The 24,066-nt window shown below is 36.0% G+C and overlaps 1 protein-coding gene across 1 annotated transcript; it reads right to left on the minus strand.

Annotated features, from left to right (window-relative positions):
• Positions 1-1,680: 1,680 nt before the first annotated feature.
• Positions 1,681-22,976, minus strand: LOC117410759 (NF-kappa-B inhibitor epsilon-like). The gene is made up of 6 exons (XM_034017547.3): positions 22,181-22,976; positions 11,281-11,383; positions 7,168-7,375; positions 6,309-6,397; positions 4,311-4,559; positions 1,681-3,158 (listed from the first exon to the last, which is right to left on the minus strand). The coding sequence occupies exons 1-6, from the start codon at positions 22,528-22,530 to the stop codon at positions 3,096-3,098; spliced, it is 1,062 nt and encodes a 353-aa protein (XP_033873438.1). The 5' UTR covers positions 22,531-22,976; the 3' UTR covers positions 1,681-3,095.
• Between the last annotated feature and the right edge of the window lie 1,090 nt (positions 22,977-24,066).

Here is a 24,066-nt window from a genome sequence, read left to right on the forward strand (position 1 = left end):
ACACATTTAGTAAATTGATAAATTTCAGTTTTAGCTACGTGTCTCAGTTTTAGTTTTTCAACACAGGATTATGATCCCCTTCAGTGTTTTAAATTATTATATATATTTTTGAACTGTAAACAAAAGTGTTCTTTAAAATTAGCTTTACCTTGACATTATATAGAAAAGAATACTGTGGCAATGCTATTGCTATTCACAGTAATTGTCTTTTTTCATTTATTTATTAAGCATCTTCATGAGCAGAGCGTTATGCTACTATATCATAATCCATATCAGCTGTCAACTTACTATTCAGTGTTGTGGAAACTCATTTACCCTGTGACCTATGACGGCTGTCATACTGGGGTCATGTGACCTTTTGGTTTCTGGATGATAAAGACCTAATGCAGGGCTTCCCAAACCTAGTCCTCAGGACCCCAGTGTCTTCTCTCTTTTTAAGCTCTCAATTACTTATCTAAGCCCTTAACTGAACTAATAATTTGCTTAATTAGACCCTTGTAATTGTTTTCAGCTCTTAAACAGTTGGAGATTTCAAGTAACTGGGAGCTCAGTTGGAATGAAAACCAGAAGACAGTGGGGTCACCATACAGAAATAACTTATATTTTACATGTATTGAAAACATTTTTTTTTGTATACACATATATGTTCATTTATACATGTATACATTATATGCAAATTGATCATTAACCAATCAGATTCCAGCTATAGTGGGCATTAATAGACAGTAGATGCCCGCTGGAAGGTCACCACATCACCTGTGAATCAAATTTAAAATCAATCCGCACAAGTACCGACTTTTTCATTTTGACTTGCTGTATTTTTAAGCTTAGTTCACATCTACAGTAATTACTAAACAAAGACACAATTGGTCCAAACATATTTTATTATCCACCCAAACCAGTCAATCAATACTTTCTCTGCATCTTCCGAGTCAGCCAATCGCAGCCTGTCAGCTCAACTGGAGCTTCGACAGCATCTTTCAACAACAACAAACCCAGACCAGGACAGTTCAGTTATATTGCTCCATTCAGATATCTGGCACTGTTTAGATAAACTATAAACACCTCTGACAAGTAAACACGTTATTTGTTAATAAAGTATTTTTTTTCCGTTATGAACATTTTTCTAAAACTTTTCTCAGGGGAAGGGTACCTGATGAATCATTACAAATTCTACCCAATAGGGGTAGAACAACTAGTCGAATAGTTGAGGTAAAAATAGCCGAATAGGTCGACTAGTCGCTACTTTAAAGACAATATTAATAAATCATGCATTTCATAATGTCTGGTGCTTTAATTGTGAACGAACTGTTTCATAACACTTTGCTGGCTCTTACTTAAATAAAGGCACTTTGCGTGATCTAGCCTAAGTTATATCTATGACAGCCAACTTAAACTAAAGAGGAGCTTGAACTCAGTGAAAGCACCTTAATGCAGACTTAATCTAATCATAAAAAACGCAGTATTTGAGTAATTGCAATTAGAACCACTTAGAATAATGAAATGTTGAAATCCTGAGACAATGTGTTGTGTGATCTTGACAGGACACAGTATTTACCTGCATGTTCTGATACAATCAATTAGCTATGCAATTGAATACGTGGTCCTGTAGATACATGCAAAAAATGGAGTACGGCATACAGCCTTTGAGTGCCCAACAATTATGACGCACTCAATGTGTTAAATAATAAGATTCTTTGTTTATTAAACACTCACTCATACACACAACAGCATCAATAATTTTACAATAAAACATATTTGAGCAGCAGCCACAAGATCGCACTAATAAATGCATAGTAGAAAGAACAGGTCACATGTAACTGGAATGGTACAGGCAAAGAAAGTGGGTCTTTTTTTCTTTGCAGGCAACTGTAGCCTAATTTGTGACAAAGTCTGAGCCACGGTCCTGTTGTGTACACTAAATCAGAATGCCACCGTTACAAGAATCTTTATTCAATCTTAAATTCACATGTATACTTGCAGGGGTTGATTTCCAGTATTCTTAATGATTATTCTGATATTAATTACATAGTATTCACACAATCAGTGTAATATTCAGGATATGAGAACGTTAGGCAAACAAAACTAAACAAGCCTTAAGAAAAGGGTAAGCTGTTGATAGTTACAATGTGCTGTGATACACTTAAAAGTAAAACTGTTAACTCTTTTTCACAGGCAGATAAGAACACATTTAAAGTGACCTAATGTTAAAATGTTAACAGCGTTTGCAAAAAAATATAAAAGCAGAAAGGCTTCTAAATAACTTTTTTAAAATTTGTTTCAAAAGGAAATAAAGACAGACATTTTGTGAAAAGAACTTTCCTAACACTGGTCTGGGCAAAATTCCACTCCAGATTTAATAGGTATACTTAAATAATTACAACTTAAGGTTTACTTAAGTTAATTAACCAATTAAGAACATAGTTGGGACAATGACCTGGAAAGAAAGGGCCCCCTTTGACCACCTATGGCCTAAACCAACACCTTACCATCACCAACAACTGTACTCTTCAAATGGGTAACATGGCCATTGCTAAGGACTCCTTTCTATGATGCTACCTTAAATATGCAATTTAATTGAAAAACATGGATTGATCAAATAAACGGTAAACACTGAATTCTTCAAAAAATATCTCAAATGTGAGTAAATACGAAAAGTTTAATATGTATTTATTTTTTCAGTAAAGGTATATATTGACATTATTAGTTTCATACAAACAACTTTTTGTCCAACTGTTTTTTGTAAAAGCTTTTTAATGAAGGAATACACAAGGTGGATAACCTAGACAAAAAAAAAAAAAAAAAAAAATCTTTTTATTAGTAACCTCATCACTGGCCCCCTTTCTTCAGCTAACCACGGCATCCCTTGACTCATTTTATACAGATTATTATTTTTTTTTAACCCAAATGTACAAAAACCAACAGCAACCCAGAAGCCGTCATACATCCTAGGTCATTGGCCTCCAGTGTCACCTTCAGTACTTCTTTTTCTAGTGGAAGTTACTCTAACAGGTCCAAGAAAGTAACGTTCTGCGCTCTGCGCTGACTTAGGATAATTTTGTTTTTAAAGTCTTTTTCCTTGTCATGTTGTGACTTCAAAAGTTCACCACAGACCTGCCTGAAATCTGTATGTCATCAAATGGAAACAGAGCGAGTATCTGAAAGACAAAATGGGAAAATATCGGAGGGTCTGGACAAGCCTAAATACATTATTAACCAACAGAATGCGGTGTGGAATAAAACAGAAGGCCAATTTTCCAAGTATCTTCATTAAGTTCACATTCATACTTGCCAGGGTAGGGTGGATTTACAGTATACTCCATAAATATCCCGACATGAATTACATATTATTTATATGAACAGGGCAATAGTCAGGATATGAGAAATTTATGAAAAACAAGGCTACAAATAAGCCTGAAGAAAACTGTAAGGTGTTGAGGCGCATGCAGTTACAGTTTGCAGTAATACAGTAAAAAGTAATACTGTTGCCTCTTTCATAGGTAGATAAGAACACATTATTGAATGTGGCTTTAGTGTTAACAGTGTTTGCAAAAAAGCAGAAACAAGGCAAAGATATTAAACATGTAACAGATAAAGGTTCTTTGGGAAGCTACCAATCTCTTTATTAGCATTTATCCATAATTTCATTCAGACTCAATCAACTATACTATATAATAGCACAAATTGATTCATTCCTTTGGTATATATGCTGTTTTCTGTGAAACTGCAGTTTTACTCCTTTGGTTTCAGTTTTAAAGTCCATGAACCTGTGTCTGAGTATAAGCAACCCTCATGACTGAAGATGTAATTTATGAATTTTCATTACTTTACAACAAGTTTATGTTAGAAAAGTTGATCAAAAAAGACCAAATTAAAGCCTTGTAGGTGTATTTAATAGAGTTTCACTTTTTATTCCCTTCAACTCTTCTCTAAAATGGTCCCCCATACAAGCCCATGCGCTTATCTTGAGTATAAGAGCATGCTCCTATTTTCACGATTATACGGTTTCTTTTTCATGTTGCACTGTCAAGCACACTATAACCTTAAACTGATATAGTAAAACACATTATGAATTAGCCCCTATGAAACCAAAGCTACTAACACTTCCTTTAGTAAATTAAAATGTTAATAAACCAGACAGGAAGCTGGCTAGACAAACATATACCGATCAACTATCTACAAAACTACTTCCTGAACAATGCAGGCCCTGTTCTGTTGAAGAGCCTTATTTTTGCAATGGTATATATGACTTGAGAAGTGCCACGAAACATGCATTCTACTCCTCTAATGCCTGAAGCCTGGCTACTTACATCATCGTTTCCATCTGCAAGATCTTGAGCCGTCTCACCCTCCATGTTCCTCAATAATTTGTCAGCTCCCGACTGGCACAAAAGATTGGCAATGTTGGCATCCTGCCTCCCAACGGCCAGGTGCAGTGGTGTGCAGCCGTTATACATGACCATGTCTACTTTAGCCCCCTTCTTCAACAGCAGTGAAACGAGGGACTGGTCATGAAGCTCCACAGCGAGATGCAACAGTGTCTTCCCACTGGTGCCCTCCTGAAACAAAACAGTTTGGGTACAAATGTTTGCTATAGAAGCTGAGATATTTTGAAACACACAATTATAAGACATTAAAACATGCACTTGAGCTGCACTAATAAAAAAATAAAAAAAATCTAAATGTTTAAATGTTTGTACTGTAATGCCATAATAAAATGCAAATATGGGGTCAGCAGAATGTCTCAATCCATTCCATCCTCCATGAATTAAATGGTGTACATAGAGCAAGAAAATATACTTAGCCTGGCACATATTTCAATCAGCTCTTTCATCCTTTTCTCTCTGTCTTTAGTTATTTCTTTTGAAGAATTCATTTTATTACCTATAGACCACCTTTGCTCTTTGGTCACCAGCTCATTTTAATAGGCTACACTGCTAGAAAGTGCTATATACAGCATATGCCAACAGCAACAAATATTGACAGTTATTATGCAATAACAGCACACTGTACAAATTCCCTTTTCAAATCAAAGCTTGTTTGATAAATGCTATTTGTGTACCATTTCCCAGCAGTTTTATGAGTTAAAACATGATGTATACTATACTATTATTGATATGCATCTATTTGAGTTGTTTTATTAATGTGTAACGGTAATAAAACAAAATACATAAAATAAAACGAATGATAAAAAATAAAAATAGCTCCACAGGGCTCTATTTACGACTGTGCTTAGGCGTGATATAAATAGCACATATAAAGAGAATGTAAGGTTAGGAATGTATTCAATCAGAAGGCAACATAAAGGAGTGAATAATCACGTGCTGTACAGCTATGACCAAAGGTTCTGCATCACCCTATAGAATTGTATCTAATTTTGCTTCAAACTGTCGAATGAAACCTGCTGAATAATGTTATGTTACCATATCGAATTACATACCACTGACACAAATTGAAAATGTTGACACTTCAAAATCTAACATGTACTAAAGTACAACTATTGTGACTTTTGAGATATCATTTTGTAGTTTCTTTGATTACATGATGATCAATGAAACATCTAAATTATTATTATTATTATTATTTTCTTAGCAGACGCCCTTATCCAGGGCGACTTACAATTGTTACAAGATATCACATTATTTTTACATACAATTACCCATTTATACAGTTGGGTTTTTACTGGAGCAATCTAGGTAAAGTATGTTGCTCAAGGGTACAGCAGCAGTGTTCCCCACCAGGGATTGAACCCACAACCCTCCGCTGCCCTATTATGTTCATATATATATATATATATATATATATATATATATATATATATATATATATATATATATATATATATATATTATTATGTCTCAATTAAAAAATTCTAGGGTGATGCATAACTTGACCATAGCTGTACATTATTATCAGCTATCAATCATGATTTATAGTTTCTTTATATGTCAGGGGAAGATTACGGTACTTGGCTGTAACACATATTGGATTATATATATTGCCTTTGGATGCCCACATTTAACAATGAAGGTCAGACATACCTAACTATGAAATATTCACTTTTGGGACAGTGTTGGTGATAGTTAAGAATACAGTCTCGCCCTGCTCTTTTTAATGCACAACAAATTCAGTGCTTTTTGAAGTGCCACGTTAACACTAACCCAAAGGTTACATTTAAATTTAAGCAATGTTATTCTTATAGTGGCTTTTTAAGAAGACCAAATAACAAACTAACAATGCTAACACTGCATAAAATAGCAATAACCATCTTTTAGCTGTATCATAGAAATGACATTGTTGGGGCCTACCTGAGCATTGATATTCGCTTTCTTCCTCATTAACAGCTCAATGAATTGATGGTTTCCCTGGAGTGCTGCTACATGCATGCAAGTCATACCTGAAATCAAAAGATCTTCAATAAAACATCATTGGCACTACAATGGCAATACTACTGGTAAGAGCCATGGCAGAATGGTACCACAGTGCTAATGATCTGTTTCACTCTTTTAGATAATCCCATTCAGTATCTGTGGAATACTTGTTTTGTGTTGACATTGCTGTGCATGTTTTATGCAAATAGTTCTGTAATTGTACAACTGGAAAACACTGCAATTAAATAACATATAAGCTAATGACATATATGACCATCCCTGCTCACTGATTTCGTCCATTGCTAATGCACTGCAGCACATTGGGGCCCCCTGGTGCCATTTCTGAAACATAACACCATCAACACTAAAGTACAAAACAAGGGGTCAACCCAGAATGGGGATTTTAATTGTGATGCACTTCCTTCTTTTATCATACGATATAAAAACTAATTCAGACGGTGAGCATGTGTAAACTACACTACATTGGTTAATAGCATCACATATTTAACATGGGAGATATAATACTCCCCCATTAAAATATAATATTAGACCCTGCTCCCTCGTCAAAATATAGTAATGAATCTTGAGGTTGTCGCTCTGTAACTGGAAGTGTGTGGCAATTGAGATAGGGTTTGCTTTGTCCATTTATACTAATCCTAGGATCATGAAATCGGTAATCTGTAAACTGTAAAAAAATAAAACAAATACCACCATTGAGAGGTTACATTTACTAATTATCTGAATAATTAATAAACAAACCAATATTCGCCAAATTTGATCAGCTTGGATTCCTTACCTCTCCAGTTCTGCATCTTCAATACATTGCTCTGTGGGCCCCCATTCTCTCTAGTCAGCTCATTGGCACATTCCAGGTATCCTTGGGCGCATGCCACGTGGAGAGGCGTGTTCCCATCCTGGTCCTGTAACTCTAAGCAGGCCTTTTTTTCTACCAGGGCTTGAACCACTACTGGCTGATTCAGGTACGTAGCCAAGTGTAAAGGTGTCTGTAAATAAAGTAAAGTAACCATATGAAAGGAAGGAGTCAAACAGGTTGGAGGTGTGTGAATCAGAAACAGAAACAGCACAAATTTATTGAAATGGATACTATACTAATGTATGCATACCGGCAAACTGCAGACTACACAATTCAGTGAGGAAAAGAGTAAGTCCAGCTTTAAACAGCCTTTGTTTAAAAAAAATGGTGTGTAATTATATATATATATATATATATATATATATATATATATATATATATATATATATATATATATATATATATATATCCCAACAAAATGTAAAGGTGATACTGTATACAAGACTTCAAAAGTCTCCTCTTCAGGTTTAAGTGGAAATGTAAAGAAACTGGTGTTATTGTTCACATTTGCATATCAGAAATTGTCCGATATTTTGGAACAAAACAATTCTGAAAATACACAAAACATCCCAATCCTATGGTAACTGAATGGGATGCTGAAAAGTGACATAACAGCAGCAGTAATGACACAGAGTAACCGTGGTAGGGTAGCAAAAAGCAACACAAATATATATGACACAATACAGAGATCATGAAAATAGGTCACCATGACCTACATTAACCTAATGTAGAACAACATGTCCCATGCTATATATAATGTTGTTTCATCTAATTTGTGCAAGTGCTCCATGTTTAGCTATGAACCTATGACCTAGTAAAATGACCATACCAAGTTTCATCACTACTGGATGAGTATGGTCATATAATTTAAGTGCCATATATTCTTGTCAACAGGGAAATTCATCTCCTGTAGGGGTTAACATTAAACTATAATTTTGACTTTTGCATAAGTGATGAATCAGACCCCAGCTAAGCACTGAACCCATGACCTTCTGAAAATAGGTACCTTTGCTAACTACGTTAATTCAATTGTAACAGTCAACTTCCAGGTCTGTTATTAGTTGTAGGGGGACATCCCCTTCCCATCATTTAGAAATATTTTAATGGGGGGGGATCTCCACTCCTCCCACTTCCACAAAAATTCCCCAAGCTGTACCATTTGACACCCATGGAATAGAAAGCCCCTACTGGAAACAAATAAGTTACTGTTTAAAAACACAAAGAAAAGGAATATATGAGCTGTATAATAACATAATTGGCAGCTCTAGTAACAAGATGCATACAAATCCCCCGCAAGGATATTTATAACACATTACAGGTGTAAGTGTAAAAAATAGGTCATCATGACCATCATTCACAGTAACTTCTTGTAGCAAATGTCCACCCAGTCCAAACTAGCAGTTCCCAAGATATAGTCCTCATTAGTATAAGTCATATAGAAGTAAGCTTCCAGTACACCTATAAAATAAATTGTGACATACATTTGAACGCCTTTACTAAATCCTCATCGTTATAAATCTTCCATTAAAAATGATGTAATAATTATTATAAAGTATGGCTATGGTCCCAAGTTATTTGTATTCAGCCCCTTAAGTCAGTACTTGGTAGAAGCACATTTTGCAGCAATTACTGCTATCTTTTTGGCTAGGTCTCTACTAGCTTTGCACAGTAGAATGGTGACATTTTTGCCCATTCTTCACGGGGAAATTGCTCCAGTTCTGATAAGTTTGTTGGGGATCGTCGATGGACTGCAATCTTCAAGTCTCGCCATAAATTTTCGATTGGATTCAAGTCAGGGCCACTCAAGAACTTTAATTATCTTCTTGTTCAACCACTCCAGTGTGGCTTTGGCTTTGTGCTTCGGGTCATTGTCCTGCTGGAATGTGAATTTAGTTTGTGTAGATTCTACATGTAAAGTCTAATTTGAAAGCATCGTGGAGTACGCTCAGGTGCCAACAAAATGTGAAAACTTTGTAGGGGGGTGAATACTTCTGCAAACCACTGTAATTATATATATATATATATATATATATATATATATATATATATATATATATATATTATATATATATATATATATATAATATATATACACACACACACACACATATACACACACAGTGCCGTGAAAAAGTATTTGCCCCCTGTCTGATTTTCTGCATTTTTGCATATTTTTGACACTGAATGTTATCAGATCTTCAACCAAAACCTAATATTAGATAAAAGGAACCCTGAGTGAACAAATAACACAAAAATTTGATACATATTTCATTTATTTATTAAAGAAAGTTATGCAACACCCAATGCCCCCATGTAAAAAAGTAATCGCCCCCTTAGACTGGTTTCACCACCTTTAGCAGCAATAACTGCAACCAAACGCATCCTGTAGTTATTGATTAGTCCCTCACAGCGCCGTGGAAGAATTTTGGCCCACTCCAACATGCAGAACTGCTTCAACTGAGTGACATTTGTGGGTTTTCGAGCATGAACTGCTCGTTTCAGGTTCTGCTACAACATCTCAATGGGGTTTAGGTCTGGACTTTGACTAGGGCATTCCAAAACTTTAAATTTCTTGTTCAGCCATTCTGATGTAGACTTGCTTGTGTGTTTCGGATCATTGTCTTGCTGCATGACCCAGCTGCGCTTCAGGTTCAGCTCACGGACGGATGGCCTGACATTCTCCTGTAGAATTCTCTGATACAGAGCAGAATTCATGGTTCCTTCAATGATGGCAAAGTGTTCAGGTCCTGATGCAGCAAAGCATCCCCAAACCATGACAATACCACCACCATGCTTGACCATTGGTATGAGGTTCTTACTGTCGAATGCAGTGTTTGGTTTTCGCCAGACATAACGGGGCCCATGTCGGCCAAAAAGTTCCACTTTTGACTGATCTGTCCATAGAACATTGTTCCAGAACTCTTGAGGATCATCCAGGTGCTTTTTGGCAAACTTGAGACGAGCATTCATGTTCTTCTTAGTGAGCAATGGTTTCCATCTTGCTACTCTGCCATGAATCCCATTTTTGCCCAGTGTCTTTCTGATGGTTGAGTCATGAACACTGACCTTAGCCGAGGCGAGAGAGGCCTGCCGATCCCTGGATGTTGTTCTAGGGTTCTTTGTGACTTCCTGGACGATTTTACGCCTTGCTCTTGGGAGAGCTTTTGGCAGGACGGACACTCCTGGGAAGATTCACTACTGTCCCAAACTTTCTCCATTTGGACAATATGGCTCTGACTGTGGTTCGGTGGAGCCCCAAAGTCTTAGAAATGGCTTTGTAACCCTTTTCAGACTGATAGGCATCAACAACTTTTTTTCCGGAGGTCTTCAGGAATTTCTTTTGTTCGTGGCATGATGTGCCTCTAGAACCTGTGTGCTGACAACTTCACTTGATGGTAAGGGCCAAAGTCAGATTTGTATTGGGCAGGGCTGGCCCAAATCAGACCTGGTTGTTAACCAAAGTACTCAAACAGCTGACCCTAATTATCCCTTTAATTGGGTTGAGTTAACTAGGGGGGGGTCAATAACTTTTTCACACCTGAAGATTGCATGTTTGATTACCTTGCACACCAAACAAATGACAGAAGCACCGAACTTTGGTGTAATTTTTTTCTCTCAGACTCCCTCTATATACTACTACAACCCACAAAAAAATCAGACCAAATACAATGTGAAAAATGTGCAAAAATATAGAAAATCAGACAGGGGGCAAATACTTTTTCACTGCACTGTACATATAAAATCATGTTTATTACAGTTTGAACTGGTGGGAAAAAGACAGAGAAGAGTTCATGTAATTGAATAATGTATATTGATGTATTTTGTGAATGTTCATTTAGTAATTTTTATCTGACAGCAAGGCCTGCTAACCAAGGTATATTTAGCTTAGTGTAGTAACAGATACAATGTTTTAATATGTAAAATACAAGTTTGCTAAAACATTTGAGACCTGACTGGATGTGCACAAGGTGTACAATTAATTGCATTATTTTGTAAGCTACAATCACTTTACTAAAGAGTTCATATTATATCTACCTGGTAGAGATCATTCTGCATGTCAAGAACATCGTTTGGAAACAGGGAAATCAAGTACAGTGCAAACTGTTGTTCCTCGTGAATTATTGCAAGGTGTAAAATCCTGAAAAACAAAAATAAAAAAGTATCAAGATTAATACAATGCAGGATGAATAATTTAGGAGAACATTTCTTTTGAAAACTGAATGTTTTGTAATAGTGAGTTTGTGCTGAATTTATATCTATGTAACTTTTCATAAACACTTTCTGTAAAATGACCTATGCAATGTTGGTTCAATTTCAGGTCAAGAAATGTGCATTTAATAGCTATAACCATGTAAAATGGGGTTTGATGTCTCCTAGGTTATAAGTAACAGGTTTTCTCAAGAACCAGCACTTTTGCTGGCAGCCTTTTAAGTCATTTAAGGTGAATTACCACTCCAGACAGTAGCTTCTCTGTAGATTAAGGCAAAAACATGCATTTGCCCCTCAGTAAATGTAAGCTTCAAAATAGCAAAACAAGTTACTGAGATGATTAAACTGAAAGATCTTTCTCTCAGTCTGTTTCTTAGTTTTAAGTACCATAAACAGTTTCTTTTTATATAACATTAGCAATTATTTACACCTGTATCAAGTAAGGATAATGACGTTTTCTGGTGGACGACTGGCTCGGAAATTCAAATCCAGATCATTTTTATGTGAAGTGATAGCACTTACTTGGCAGATTGGCTTTAAATATGGGATAAACAGCATAACTGAGCTGAGATTTGAGGAAATCCTCCATGATTAACACAGGTGATCTGTGTATGTGTCATTAAAACATGACAGCTCCATTATCCAGTACCTTCAAGATCCAAGATACATTTCACAGAATGATCACAAAAAAAACATAAACAAACAAGCCTGAGTAAGACCTCAGGAAACAAGGATAACAGCAGAATTCAAAGTAAAGGGCTTGCGAAGTGAAAGAAGTAGCATCACTGGCCGTGCTGCCTCCCCCATAACATGTGTAGGATGAGAAGAAAAACTCATTTCAGTAGCAAGAAAAGAAATGGAAATTTTTCCTGCCCACCAGGACTGCTTTAATCTTGAAGAAATTATACATTTGCATTTTTTATTATGATTTGTATATATAGTAATACTCGGATATCCCAGTGAAATTCACCCTCGCTTTTTGTGTTATTTGATGACAGAAGATGCCACATTTAACTCATTTTAAAAATTAAATTCAAATATCAGTAACATCCTTGCAGGCTTCGAATAAGTTAGAGTTACAGAAAATCAAGAAGTATATATAACTGTACAAATTCTCCATACAACAGAACATCAATGTCAGTATACAAGCCTCTTTTTTAAACATACAGATCTTTAAAATCTATTGTGTTTGATGAATATAGAGAAATGCATTTGGCACTCTTACATGTAAATAAACTGTCAATAACAAGTCATTTACAGTCCCAAGCGGAAATACAGTGACTGTGCTATCAATGTTACTCCTTGTAACATGATAGCATCAGGAATGAGACTCAGTCAGGAATAGCTTCAGTTTAAGCACTGTTGCACACTTTTAATAGACAAAAACAGAAACAAATAAACAGGCACAAGGGCCAAAGTAAAAGGTTTAAACAAAACAATACAAAAAGTGACTGTAGGCTGGGCATTCACCTTCACTACAGACCAAACACAGTTTCACCCACTCACCCACTCACCCACTCACCCACTCACCTACTCACCTACTCACCTACTCACCTACTCACCAACCCCCAAACAAAGGATTTTCCCCTCCTTAAATATAATGTGGCTGGAGCCTAATTAGCCATTAATCATTCAATTAAGGCTCCAGTCACATTATCAAATGTATTATGGCATGGAGGATTTTAACCCCCTGCCTGCCAACCCTATATTCCAAACACCCACACACTCTACATTTTGGGCTTTCGCCCTTCCACATTCTTTATAGAGAAATGCTAGTGGAATGGCATTATGGAGCAACTTTGAATCAAGACCATACCTTGTAACCGTACTCAATTAATAATCAATACAGTTTCAAATGTGAGGACTCCATGGACTAGAGCAGGACTTCCCAACCCTGGTCCTGGGGACCCCAAGTGTCTTCTGGTTTTCAGCTCTTAAACATTTGCAGATTTCAAGTTAGTTATAACATTGTAGAAGTAACTTGAACTCTGGAATTTTTTAAGAGCTAAGAACGATTAAAAAGGTCAAATTAAGCAAATTATTATTTCAATTAAGGGTCTAGTTAAGTAATTGAGAGCTCGCTTGAAATGAAAAACAGAAGGTAAATGGGATCCCCAGGACCAGGGTTGGGAAGCCCTGGACTAGAGACTCCAAATTTCCATGCCCAACTTCCCAAAAGGAATTAGAGGATGATGTTGGAATATGGGGATATAAGTCCTGGTGGTTGTGAAAGATAATTAGAAATCACACTTTGACATTGCAGGTAACTTTTACTGTATTACAGTAATAGTGGGAACAAAGAGCTCTTTTCAGGGAATAGGCAAGCATTGGGTCCAGGAAGTCACAGAACAGCATAACTCCACCTCATTGCTCTCTCTACTCATCCAATCATAAAAGTCAATATGGCAATATATTTTAGTCAGAAGCAGTATTTTACAGCTCATCTCAAACACAGAAATGTGTCACTTTCAGCATGTGCCTCGTCTTAAGGGGAAATTCTGCTGTTAATTTTAGTACTTCTGCTTTCTTAGTATAGTCTACCTACAGATTGCAACAGTCCAAATATGGGTTAGACTCTGTCACCAAGAACTCCCGTTAAAAAAAAAAACATCCTGATTACGAAGTCACATTAGTCTTCACTGAATCTAATGCAAATTTCCAGTGCTACAAGGATACGGTTAAGTGAAATTTATTAGCTGTACACAATTAAAGATAAATCTTCTCTGTAAGTATTCCAATCACTGCCTGAAAACTATCAATAACATAATTTGTATCCCTCTTATTTAAAACTATAAAGGTAAACAGTACTAAGCTGAACTTGGTAAGGGGGAATTTCTGTCATCAACTGTAACATGGCAAATTGTCCTTCTATTTTTGTTCAATGGCAATGTTGCACCTAGCAGTGTGCATTAATTTGTGTCAGCTATAAAGATTTAATGTAATTTATTTATGCCAAGCCACTGAGATGTTGTAATTGTTATTTACTATTCAAACAATACAGAAAATTAAGAGTAATTTAAAATCTCAATTTACAATGTGTATATAAGCAACTAGTTTATATTTACAGGTTATTGGTAAATTGATAGAGAAACATGTTGTGAGATTGCATCAGGGATTCCTTCTGTGCAAAGTTCTCTTAAGCCCCTTTCACATTGACACTCCTACCTGGGTCCTGACCTGGGTTCTGGCTACCGGGGTCACAATCCTGCATAGTGTGAAACCGCGTACCTGGGTCACAATCCCGCATAGTGTGAAACCACGTACCTGGGTCGTACCTGGGTCGCAGTGACCAACCTCAGGATGTGGGTCAACATGCTTTGACCCGGGTCGAGCGAGACAAAATGCACGACGGCCGTTCGTAAGCCATCGAAATAAAAAACAATCACGTCTGCGTGAAGGTTTCACTTCTGCAAGGAACATTTCTGGTTATTCTGTGTAGCCATATTTTTGTTGATTGAGACACACCATGAGCCAAATTGCAGCAGGGATGAAGAAACATTTGCTCTAATCAACATATGGGACGATGGTTAAGGTGCTTCCGGGACATTGATACGCCTCAGCCTCGGGCAGGTTCCGACCCAGGTAGAGCATGACAGCGTGAAAGAGATCTGTCACTAAAACATCCTGTGCATTTGCATATGGAAGCAGAAATTCAAACATAGTTGGTCTGTATACTCAATCTACCAGCACAAACATTCTCACAAGTGTGCTACTTAAATAAAATGTGTTAGTTTGATTTTTACAGTTGTATAATAACCATTCATAATGAAACTGAAAGCTGCACAGAATCCTGAACTTCCAGTAATATTGAACGCTGTTTACGGCTCATGTTCTCAAGGTACTTGGGACACTATCATAATAAACCTATAGAAATGACAAATCAGCTTTTGAATTGGGGAGGCGGCGGAGGTCACAACCTTCTTAACTTCTTCATAATAAACTTCCTTCATTTGGCTAGACAGCTCACTTGGACTAAAACCTGATAAATGTTTTTATTATTATTATTTATAGGTCATGGGTCTGCCTGCATTTTAGACATCCAATTTTGCTACTGTCTCTTCTTCTTTAACAGCTGCCCATTACTGCCTTACTGATTGCAGTCTCAGACAGTTATGTAGTTCCACAAATGATGATGGCTAAATGGCCAACAAGGCATCAAAGTTATTCAACCCTACTGTCAAATATATACACTTTGTGGATCCACAAAAAATTCACAGTACATAGCCTGCACAGCTTCTAATTATTCTCCTCTCAACTCTCATATCTATATTTTAGAATTTTAAATAAAATAATAATTTATAGTACACAAGAGTTTTGTCAGAGCATTTTCTTCAATATTTATTTTTATTTTACTCAGCTTTTTGGATGTTTTTTGAAATTACAGATTAATAACAGACTATTAAAAGCTACTTCAGGATTTAAATTACACAAAACGTTTCTATGTTTAACCATGCTTCCACTATGCCTTACTAATCTTAGGGATTTGGGGCCATATGTTCAAAGCATTTTCTCTGGTCTTTACTTATTAGGAAAAAAACACCTTTCAACCGAACATCTAAGTAATCTAATCCAAAATCTCCTAAGTAATGTTATATTGTCTCTTTCTCATTTTTATTGCAATATCAGTAACATAGATTTTTCACCATTCAATAAATACGAGTTAGGCCTGGATTAAACTTTCAAAATATGGCTATTATTGTCAAAGTCCATTCTGTAAAAAAAAAAAAAAAAAAAAAAAAAACAATGCTAATTTGACAGAACTAAAACCAAACTACTCTGTTGTGTCATTTAAGGTCTCTTACATTTGATTGCATCTACCTAGATTAAACCATGTTGTATTTTTATGTGAAACAGTAAGCAGTAAACAAAACACTGTGTCGGTACCTTCCCTGCAGAATATGTGGGTGGGTGTTAGGAGGATGGGTGGGAGCATACAGTAAACACGTGGGAGTAATGCATTTGCACAACTGAAGGAAATGCACTTTATTTTACAGTTACTTGCTAACTCATTTGACATTTTCTTCGATGGAAATACTTATACTACAGACCATATTAATTATTTCACTTTGAAGAATACTAGGCTCAATCAAATTCCAGGTCTCCTAGCATTTCTGAGTCAAATGAATTTCACACAGGGGAGCAGAAAGACTACTGGGAGTGTTTTTGGTAGCTGTGTTTCAATTTTATGTGAAAAATGTTATGATAAATAAGGGGGACAATGGACAAGGGACAGGGGGTGAATGCTGTACCAGGAATGTAAACAAAAATGAAATCCAAGTTACTCATAATCATCTCTGGCACAATACTGCTAACTATCTGCATTGCACATTGTGTGCTGAAGCTCATGTATGCTGATATGCCTCCTCCATGCTACTTTTGAGCCATCCCTATTTTCAACCCTGATATAAAAGTCTGACTAGTCTATATTTTAATTTGGACTTATTTTGTAGTGCTGACCAAGCCTCAACATAGACAATACCTGTAAATTAAGACTTGTAGACTCACCAAGGGGTTCATAATGTGCATTTTGCAGTTTGAAGGTTTTTCATGCTTAATCATACGTTTCTGTGTTTGCAGTTTGATGCTTTTTCATGCTTAACCATACCTTTCTGGGTTTTCAGTTTAATGCTTTCTCATGCTTAACCATACATTTCTGTGCTACCATTCTTGTCTTGTGGCACATTACTGTGCTTTTACTATCTGCACTTCTTTTATCAATGCAAAAACAGCACACATTTGCATGCTATGTATACCCTTCCCTGATTCTGTGTATCAATACACCTCAAGATCAATAGCAATATAAGGGAGCATGATGTCATAATTTGCTCTGTCCATTTATTCTAATTCAATTATTTTTCAATGTTTCCTTTTATTTAGTTATTCACAGCAGTGAATATCATTCAAAATAATAATATTTATGTTCTCTCAATCATCACTTGCTGTAAACTGGCTTGTAGGCCAGTGTTCCAATGATTATGTTAGCTAAACAGATAATAGAGTTAAAGTATTTTGATGCATAGTACATTGATTATTAGAGTGCAGGCACATTGGTAACTACACATGGATAACACCAATTTAGGCACTCAAATGGTTAAAATACAGGCTATGTGTACACTAAATTCACCTCTGTAGACAGTAATTCAAAGAATACATGGCTTAGTATGAAACCTCAAAAAAGTCGAGAAAATGAATTGTTTTGTTTTTAAATGAATTCCGACATTTTAAAAAGTTTTCCATGTAGTTTTTCATGACTGTAGCATCAAACACTTCCCTAAATGACTATGCAGAATAAAACACCAACACACTTTTTAAATATCAAGGGGAAATACGCTGAATGGGGAAAAGCTGACCTTCATGTCATAACTGAAGCTGAATAATAACACAGATGCGTACATGTTGTTTCAAAACATGCTTTAAGAAAAGTGTACACACATAATACCTTATATGGTGTGGGAGAAAACAAATCACAATGAACTGAAAGTTAGGAGCTAGCTGCTACAGAGCTGCGTCCAAGGCCATCAGCTATATAAGCATTGACGTACTGCTAAATGTATGTGATGCAAAAGTAAAAAGGAACTGGGTTTAACAGTTGTGAAAAATGTGACTCCTCGCTGCCCATTTTCACTTTAAAAAGGTTTGTTGCCCTTTTAAAAACTTGACCCAGAAACGTAACTTTCAGGTTAAGTGCAACGCATACTTTTATTTACAGACAGCAAAAAAATGAAACAAAACAAAACAAAAACCTAACTCCTATTTTGGAGAGCTTACTACACACTTTATCTCTTTCCAAACCTCAGTAACACGCTGGACGGCTACACTGTTTACCAGCACAAAACACACTTTTACTTTATATATTTTTACAGCAACACAAACATAAACACAGTACCGCTTCTTCACTGATTACGGCTCTTCTCTGGCCAGGCTTTTCACTCTGCAGCCCTGTGTACCGGGTTTCCCCGGCTTTTGTACAGGGCTTGATTCGTTCCAGGTATCTCTAATTTACAATTAAAAACCTCTGGTCCCGTGGCCTTCTGGGAAATGTAGTCCTGTAGCTCCCCAGGACTATGTTCTGTCTTTTCTCTGTTACACAGTTTTATAACATCTGTTTGTGTCTAATAACGTATGCCTTGCAGTGTGCAAAAATGATTTCTTATTGTATTGTATTGTATGTTCAATTTTACAAATGAACCCTTTGTGTAAGTTTACCTTCTTTCATATCAGACTTGGACATAGTCCATAATAGTTTTAGATGTAGGGGCACAAGCTTCCTTTCCATTTAAACTTAATTTGACACTCTGCCATTTTGACAAGGCCTTTACACCAAGGAAAACAACACTTTAATGTTATAAAGATTTAAAAAGAATATTAAAGAGTTTCATTTTAGCCCCACCACTGTCCTAGTTCATTGACAGTGCTTTGTGAATGTGGCCCTTTATCACCCTGTGAATCAAATGTTCTATCACTTTCAGCAGTCAGAGATTATTAGCAAGCTCTTGCAGCACAACTGCCAAACAGAATTCAGAAAGCATGGGAATCTAAGTATTAGATTACCAAATGGAGCTTTATAGACTGTGGCAAGAGAATCGCTTCCTGCGTTACAGGTAATATAATCCCACCTGATCTCACATTGTTTACTATGTGCATTATAGCGCTTGTGTATAGCTTAATTTGTATTTATGTACGTGTAACACAGGAAGCGATGTGGTAGGTAAAAATACTCCAAATGTTTCATAGTGAAATCAATTAAAAAAAAAAAAAAAAAACGCAGCAAAACAACAATAGGCCTATTAATATCTCTGATTATAACAACAACTTACTAAACCAATATTCTGCAGTATTACAAGACCAGCATGCAGAAAATGATTTTAGACTGTTACAGTATTGGTCTTGGACATCTTAAATAAAACTTATATTTCAATCTCCCCATGATTTCAGAATCCCAAATCTCAATATGGGTCATGCATTACACATCTTTGTTTTGTATGTACACCTATCCTGGAACCCTTTTCCCTATCAGATACCGTTTACGTACAGCATACACAACTACAAATGGAGAATACATCTCCCAGAACTTGGCCCTCTTGAGCTGGAGCGACCCATGAATACAGTAACCCTGCAGTAATACACTCGAATCAGCAGAGCCACTGTTAGCCAATGTATCCCTTCTATGCCATAATGGTAACATCAGACAATATAATCCAACCAAAACCAAGGCCACAATGAAAACCACATTGTTTCTGTAAACTAAACAGCATGTTGCAGTTACTTTCTATAGCTGGAGGGGTTATGTCTTTCCCAAACTCTACTGAAGCAAAAGGAAAATAAATGGATCCCGTTTTCAAAACTGTATTTTTCACACTAATAACTTTATCGCTAATTAATAAACCTTATATTTTTAACATGGGTTTTTAAGCTACAGTATTTTATTTTTGAATTTATAATGGGATGTGTTTTATATCCTACTAACTAGGATGGTGGGGCTCCCCCCTGGCTTATCCAGGTCTGGAGTTTAATTCTTCTTTACTAGCTCCTCTTTTAATGTATTGGTTTGAGGAAGCTGCATCTGCCAAGGGACTTTCCTCACAATGCTCCACCTTGTTTTCCTTTTCTTCCACTTCTGCATTTTTTTTTAAAGATTGACCTGGCATGCGCACCTGGCCTTACAAACGATTTCTAACAGGGTAGCTTTTTTCCTAAATTTAAAATTGGCATTTTAAAAGCAGTAACAATTTTCAAAGGATTGTTTAAACAATAAAATCTGTATATTTTATTGTAAATATTTTCCAAACTCCAAGTTTTTTTCTTCTTAAATTGGTAATTTGTAGATAATCCCTTGATGGCACCACCAAAAATATAGCGTGGCTAATGTTTCTTGACCAATTACAGCCCAAGTTATAGTTTAGTGAATTATATTAAATCTATCATAGCAGCTGTACACATCTATAATCTACAGTCACATACAATTAGTTTGTGTTAGTATAATGTTTTATGTAATTTACTGTTTAAATCATAATATTGTGCAACCACAGTTGAAAATGTATTTCCTTCTGTGACCCATCTACATAAGAAAATGATGCTTTAATGTAAAAGCATCATTGTAGCTATCACTATTACCTGCTGTATTATTGAATTGTGGTTTGTCAAACTTGTACTTTACTTGAACAAAAGTTATTGTATTTCTTGCTCTTATTGTATTACTTGTATTGTAACGCTTGAAATGTTTTTGCTTACGATTGTAAGTCGCCCTGGATAGCTTACTGTATTAATGACACCAGTCCCTCTTTGGAGTACTTCTCAGTATTTTACTCTAGTCAATACTGGAAATTCCAGAAACTCTTGGAGAGCTAATAGACGTTAAACCAGCATTTCTGGTCTACAACCAGTGCTGGTCATTACTGGAATTTCCCTCTGGGATGGTCAGCAGTAAGTAATATCTTAATGACTGGTAAGGAATAGTTTAAATTATGAGACGAAACTACCCTATTGTTATAAAACATCACAGCTGCCAAATCTGTTATCTCGCTGTACTTTAAATATGCAAACACAGGCAATGAGCTTTTAGGACTGTCGCATGTTTTCTTAGTAGCTGATTTAATCTCACCCAATGGTAATAATATATTTTATGATCAGTTAATACAGTTACAGACCTGTCAACTCTACCGTATTTTGGACCCTTCTCCGGGACAAATTTTCTACCGTCTTGTACTTTTGAACTCCCATATGTCAGCAAACCATTAATAGCTACAGGGTTTAGGACCCAGGGGAGTCCTGTGGCAGGCATGCATTCAGTGGGCGAGGCAAATTCACATACTTAGCCACGCACCTGCCCCCACCCCCCAGCTCTATAGGAGAAACATTAAAAAAAAAAGTATCATGGTTTGCAGCCCCGCCCCCACCCCTCCCGATTTTGTATTTTCAAAAGTTGACAGGCATGCAATTATTATATAGTCTATACAGTTGTTTAAATGAGGGAACACCAGCACATGTAAACATTTGAAAATAATGTAGATTCCACAGGCTTAAATCTGCATATTGTTTTAACGCAATGTTAAAGTCTGTAGCAACTAATCGTTCTGAAATGTATATATTTAAAGCAAGCATATATCAGTAGCCTAAATACTTTCTTGCTTCACATTGTACTGTAGGATATACCGCTATCAGTGTATACATTGAAAAAAAAAAAGAACTGGTACATAAATAGGAACATGCATCAAAAGACTTGAAATACTAACGTACCACTTTTTCACAACTGTTTCATGTCTAAAGACTTAGACACTTAAAAGCTAATCATTAAAAAATACTATAGCTGTATGTCCAGAACCAGACAGCTTCCTGTATGAATGAACTCTTTGGACTACCTCTCAGTATTTTAATCTAGTCTGTAAAAATTACAAATCAATAAAATATACTTCGCCAGTGTGGCAAACCATTTAAAATTAAATGATACATGTTGTAACTAGAATTCTATAATTATTCTGCTCTTATGATCATTCTTTTCTAAACTAAACTTGCTATTTTCAGAGAACAAGAAGTTCGGCTCATTCTGCACAATTATAGAATTGGTTGGTTAAATCTAATCAGTGATTGGGCTGTATTGGTAATAATAATAATAATAATAATAATAATAATAATAATAATAATAATAATAATAATAATAATAATTTCCTTTTTAAAAAATAAAGGTCTATGAGGCAGAATATATGAAACTATTAAAAAAATAACCTACGTGTCTCCATCATCGCTGATTGAAGTTAAGATCTCTATTTCTTCTTGGGTAAATCCTTCGGTTTCTGGCCTTTTTGAGTATTTCACCTCTGTAATTTTGCAGCTTTGTAAAATTTCAGACAGGTTTTCTGATGAGATGGATGAAGACCCATAGGAAGAATCCAGTCTGTCTTCTGTAACACTGTCAATTTTATCGCCATCATCGGCCTCCTTTGGCGATTCTTTCTTAATATTAGGATGATATTCTTGGTTTATCGATCTGAAAGAATCTAAAACGGAGTCAAATCCTGAATCGCAGATCTCTTCAGAAGCATCATCGGCCTCCTTTTTTCTGTCTCCCCTATTATCCATGGTTGTGTAATTTAACTTTTAAGTCCAACGTTATTTTCCCCACCGGGCTTGTGCTTCCGCTGAGATTAGATCCTTGTAAATTTGAGCACAAGTCAGATCTAAACTGGCCCTTCGTTTCTGTAGCACAACGAATGAAGTGTGTAGTTTCATGCCACCGAAGACTTCTCTGTTTTCAATGCTTTATAAAATAAAAAATAGAGCAACATGAAAATAAAATTAATACAAACTTTTAAAGTTAATCTTTAGCGTTTACATTTGAAAGGGAAAAAAGCGAGAGTTACTGCAAAACGTTTCTGCAAAACTTCGTCTAGTACTAAAGTAGCCGTACTTGTGCTGAAGTTCCAGTCGAGCCGAACCACAGATCTGATGATGAGACCCTGCAAGTACTCTGTTCAAGGGGAATACCCTTTATTAAAATAGCATACGTCCGCTAGTGATTTAGGGGTTGGGTGCGACGTTTTTGTTCGATCACAACTTGTTTCACTCGGGGAATCCCCAAAGGGAGTGGTTAAGGGTTTTCTTTCTTTCTTTCTTTCTTTCTTTCTTTCTTTCTTTCTTTCTTTCTTTCATTCGTTCGTTCAAAAAACCATAAGTAAAGGGTAACTTTTTGCTTCAAGTTTCCGTGGTTTAGACGGTTTGTTGGGTTCTTTGCTCAGGCAAGTACAGTACTTGTTTATAAGCCTAAATTAGTTACTGGACTAGGTGAAATATGTCTGTATACACAAACGGTCAACAAACTTGCTGAGACCCATCACCTGGCAACCATGTTTAAAAAAAGAAAGAAAAAAAGAAATGTCATTTATTTGACTACTAAATTATTCAATTTGTTTACCTTTCAGTTCAGTTTGTTTGCATTATAACTAAGGGAATACCAAACAGTGTATTTAAATAAGCATATTTCGCTGAGAAAACGTGTTACAATGGCAATCCAATGATGGTTGTGTAACTAGCACAGTAAATACGCTACCATAGAAAGATGGGTCCCGGTGCAGGAACTAATTGGGCCCCGACCTTTATGTCATACTTTTATAAACATAAAACATGCCAAGTCAAGTGTTTAATATTTAACGGTATTTTATTCTCAGAATGTTAGCATGTATGAAACAGTATACGACTACATGTAATAACCTTTTCTACTCACCTACTTGAATATCATTTTGCGTGCATCTTTATTTTCAATACTACACTATTTTTATAAGTAACAAAATTGTTTTGCAATACTGAGAGACCACTAGGCTAGTGTAAGTGAACAAAAGGCTAATTTTGCTCAACCTTTGCACACTTTTAGTTTTCTGAATGGATACATACAACACTTTATAATATGCCAATTCTAACAAGAATATATTTTGTAAATGTTTCTAGCAAACAATGCTAAGTGCACACATTCACAGTGTAGGTCCATTTAAGTCGAACTTCTAATTGTGGCCTATTGAAGGACAAAGCTAACTAATTGGATTTTAACTTAGTTCATGGTGCCATCCAGTGGTCATGTGTTGAATTTTTTTTCATGCTGCTAGGGTACAGCAAGTTCTTCAA

This window comes from Acipenser ruthenus, chromosome 6 (assembly GCF_902713425.1).
Source record: "Acipenser ruthenus chromosome 6, fAciRut3.2 maternal haplotype, whole genome shotgun sequence".
NCBI classification, from domain to species: domain Eukaryota; kingdom Metazoa; phylum Chordata; class Actinopteri; order Acipenseriformes; family Acipenseridae; genus Acipenser; species Acipenser ruthenus.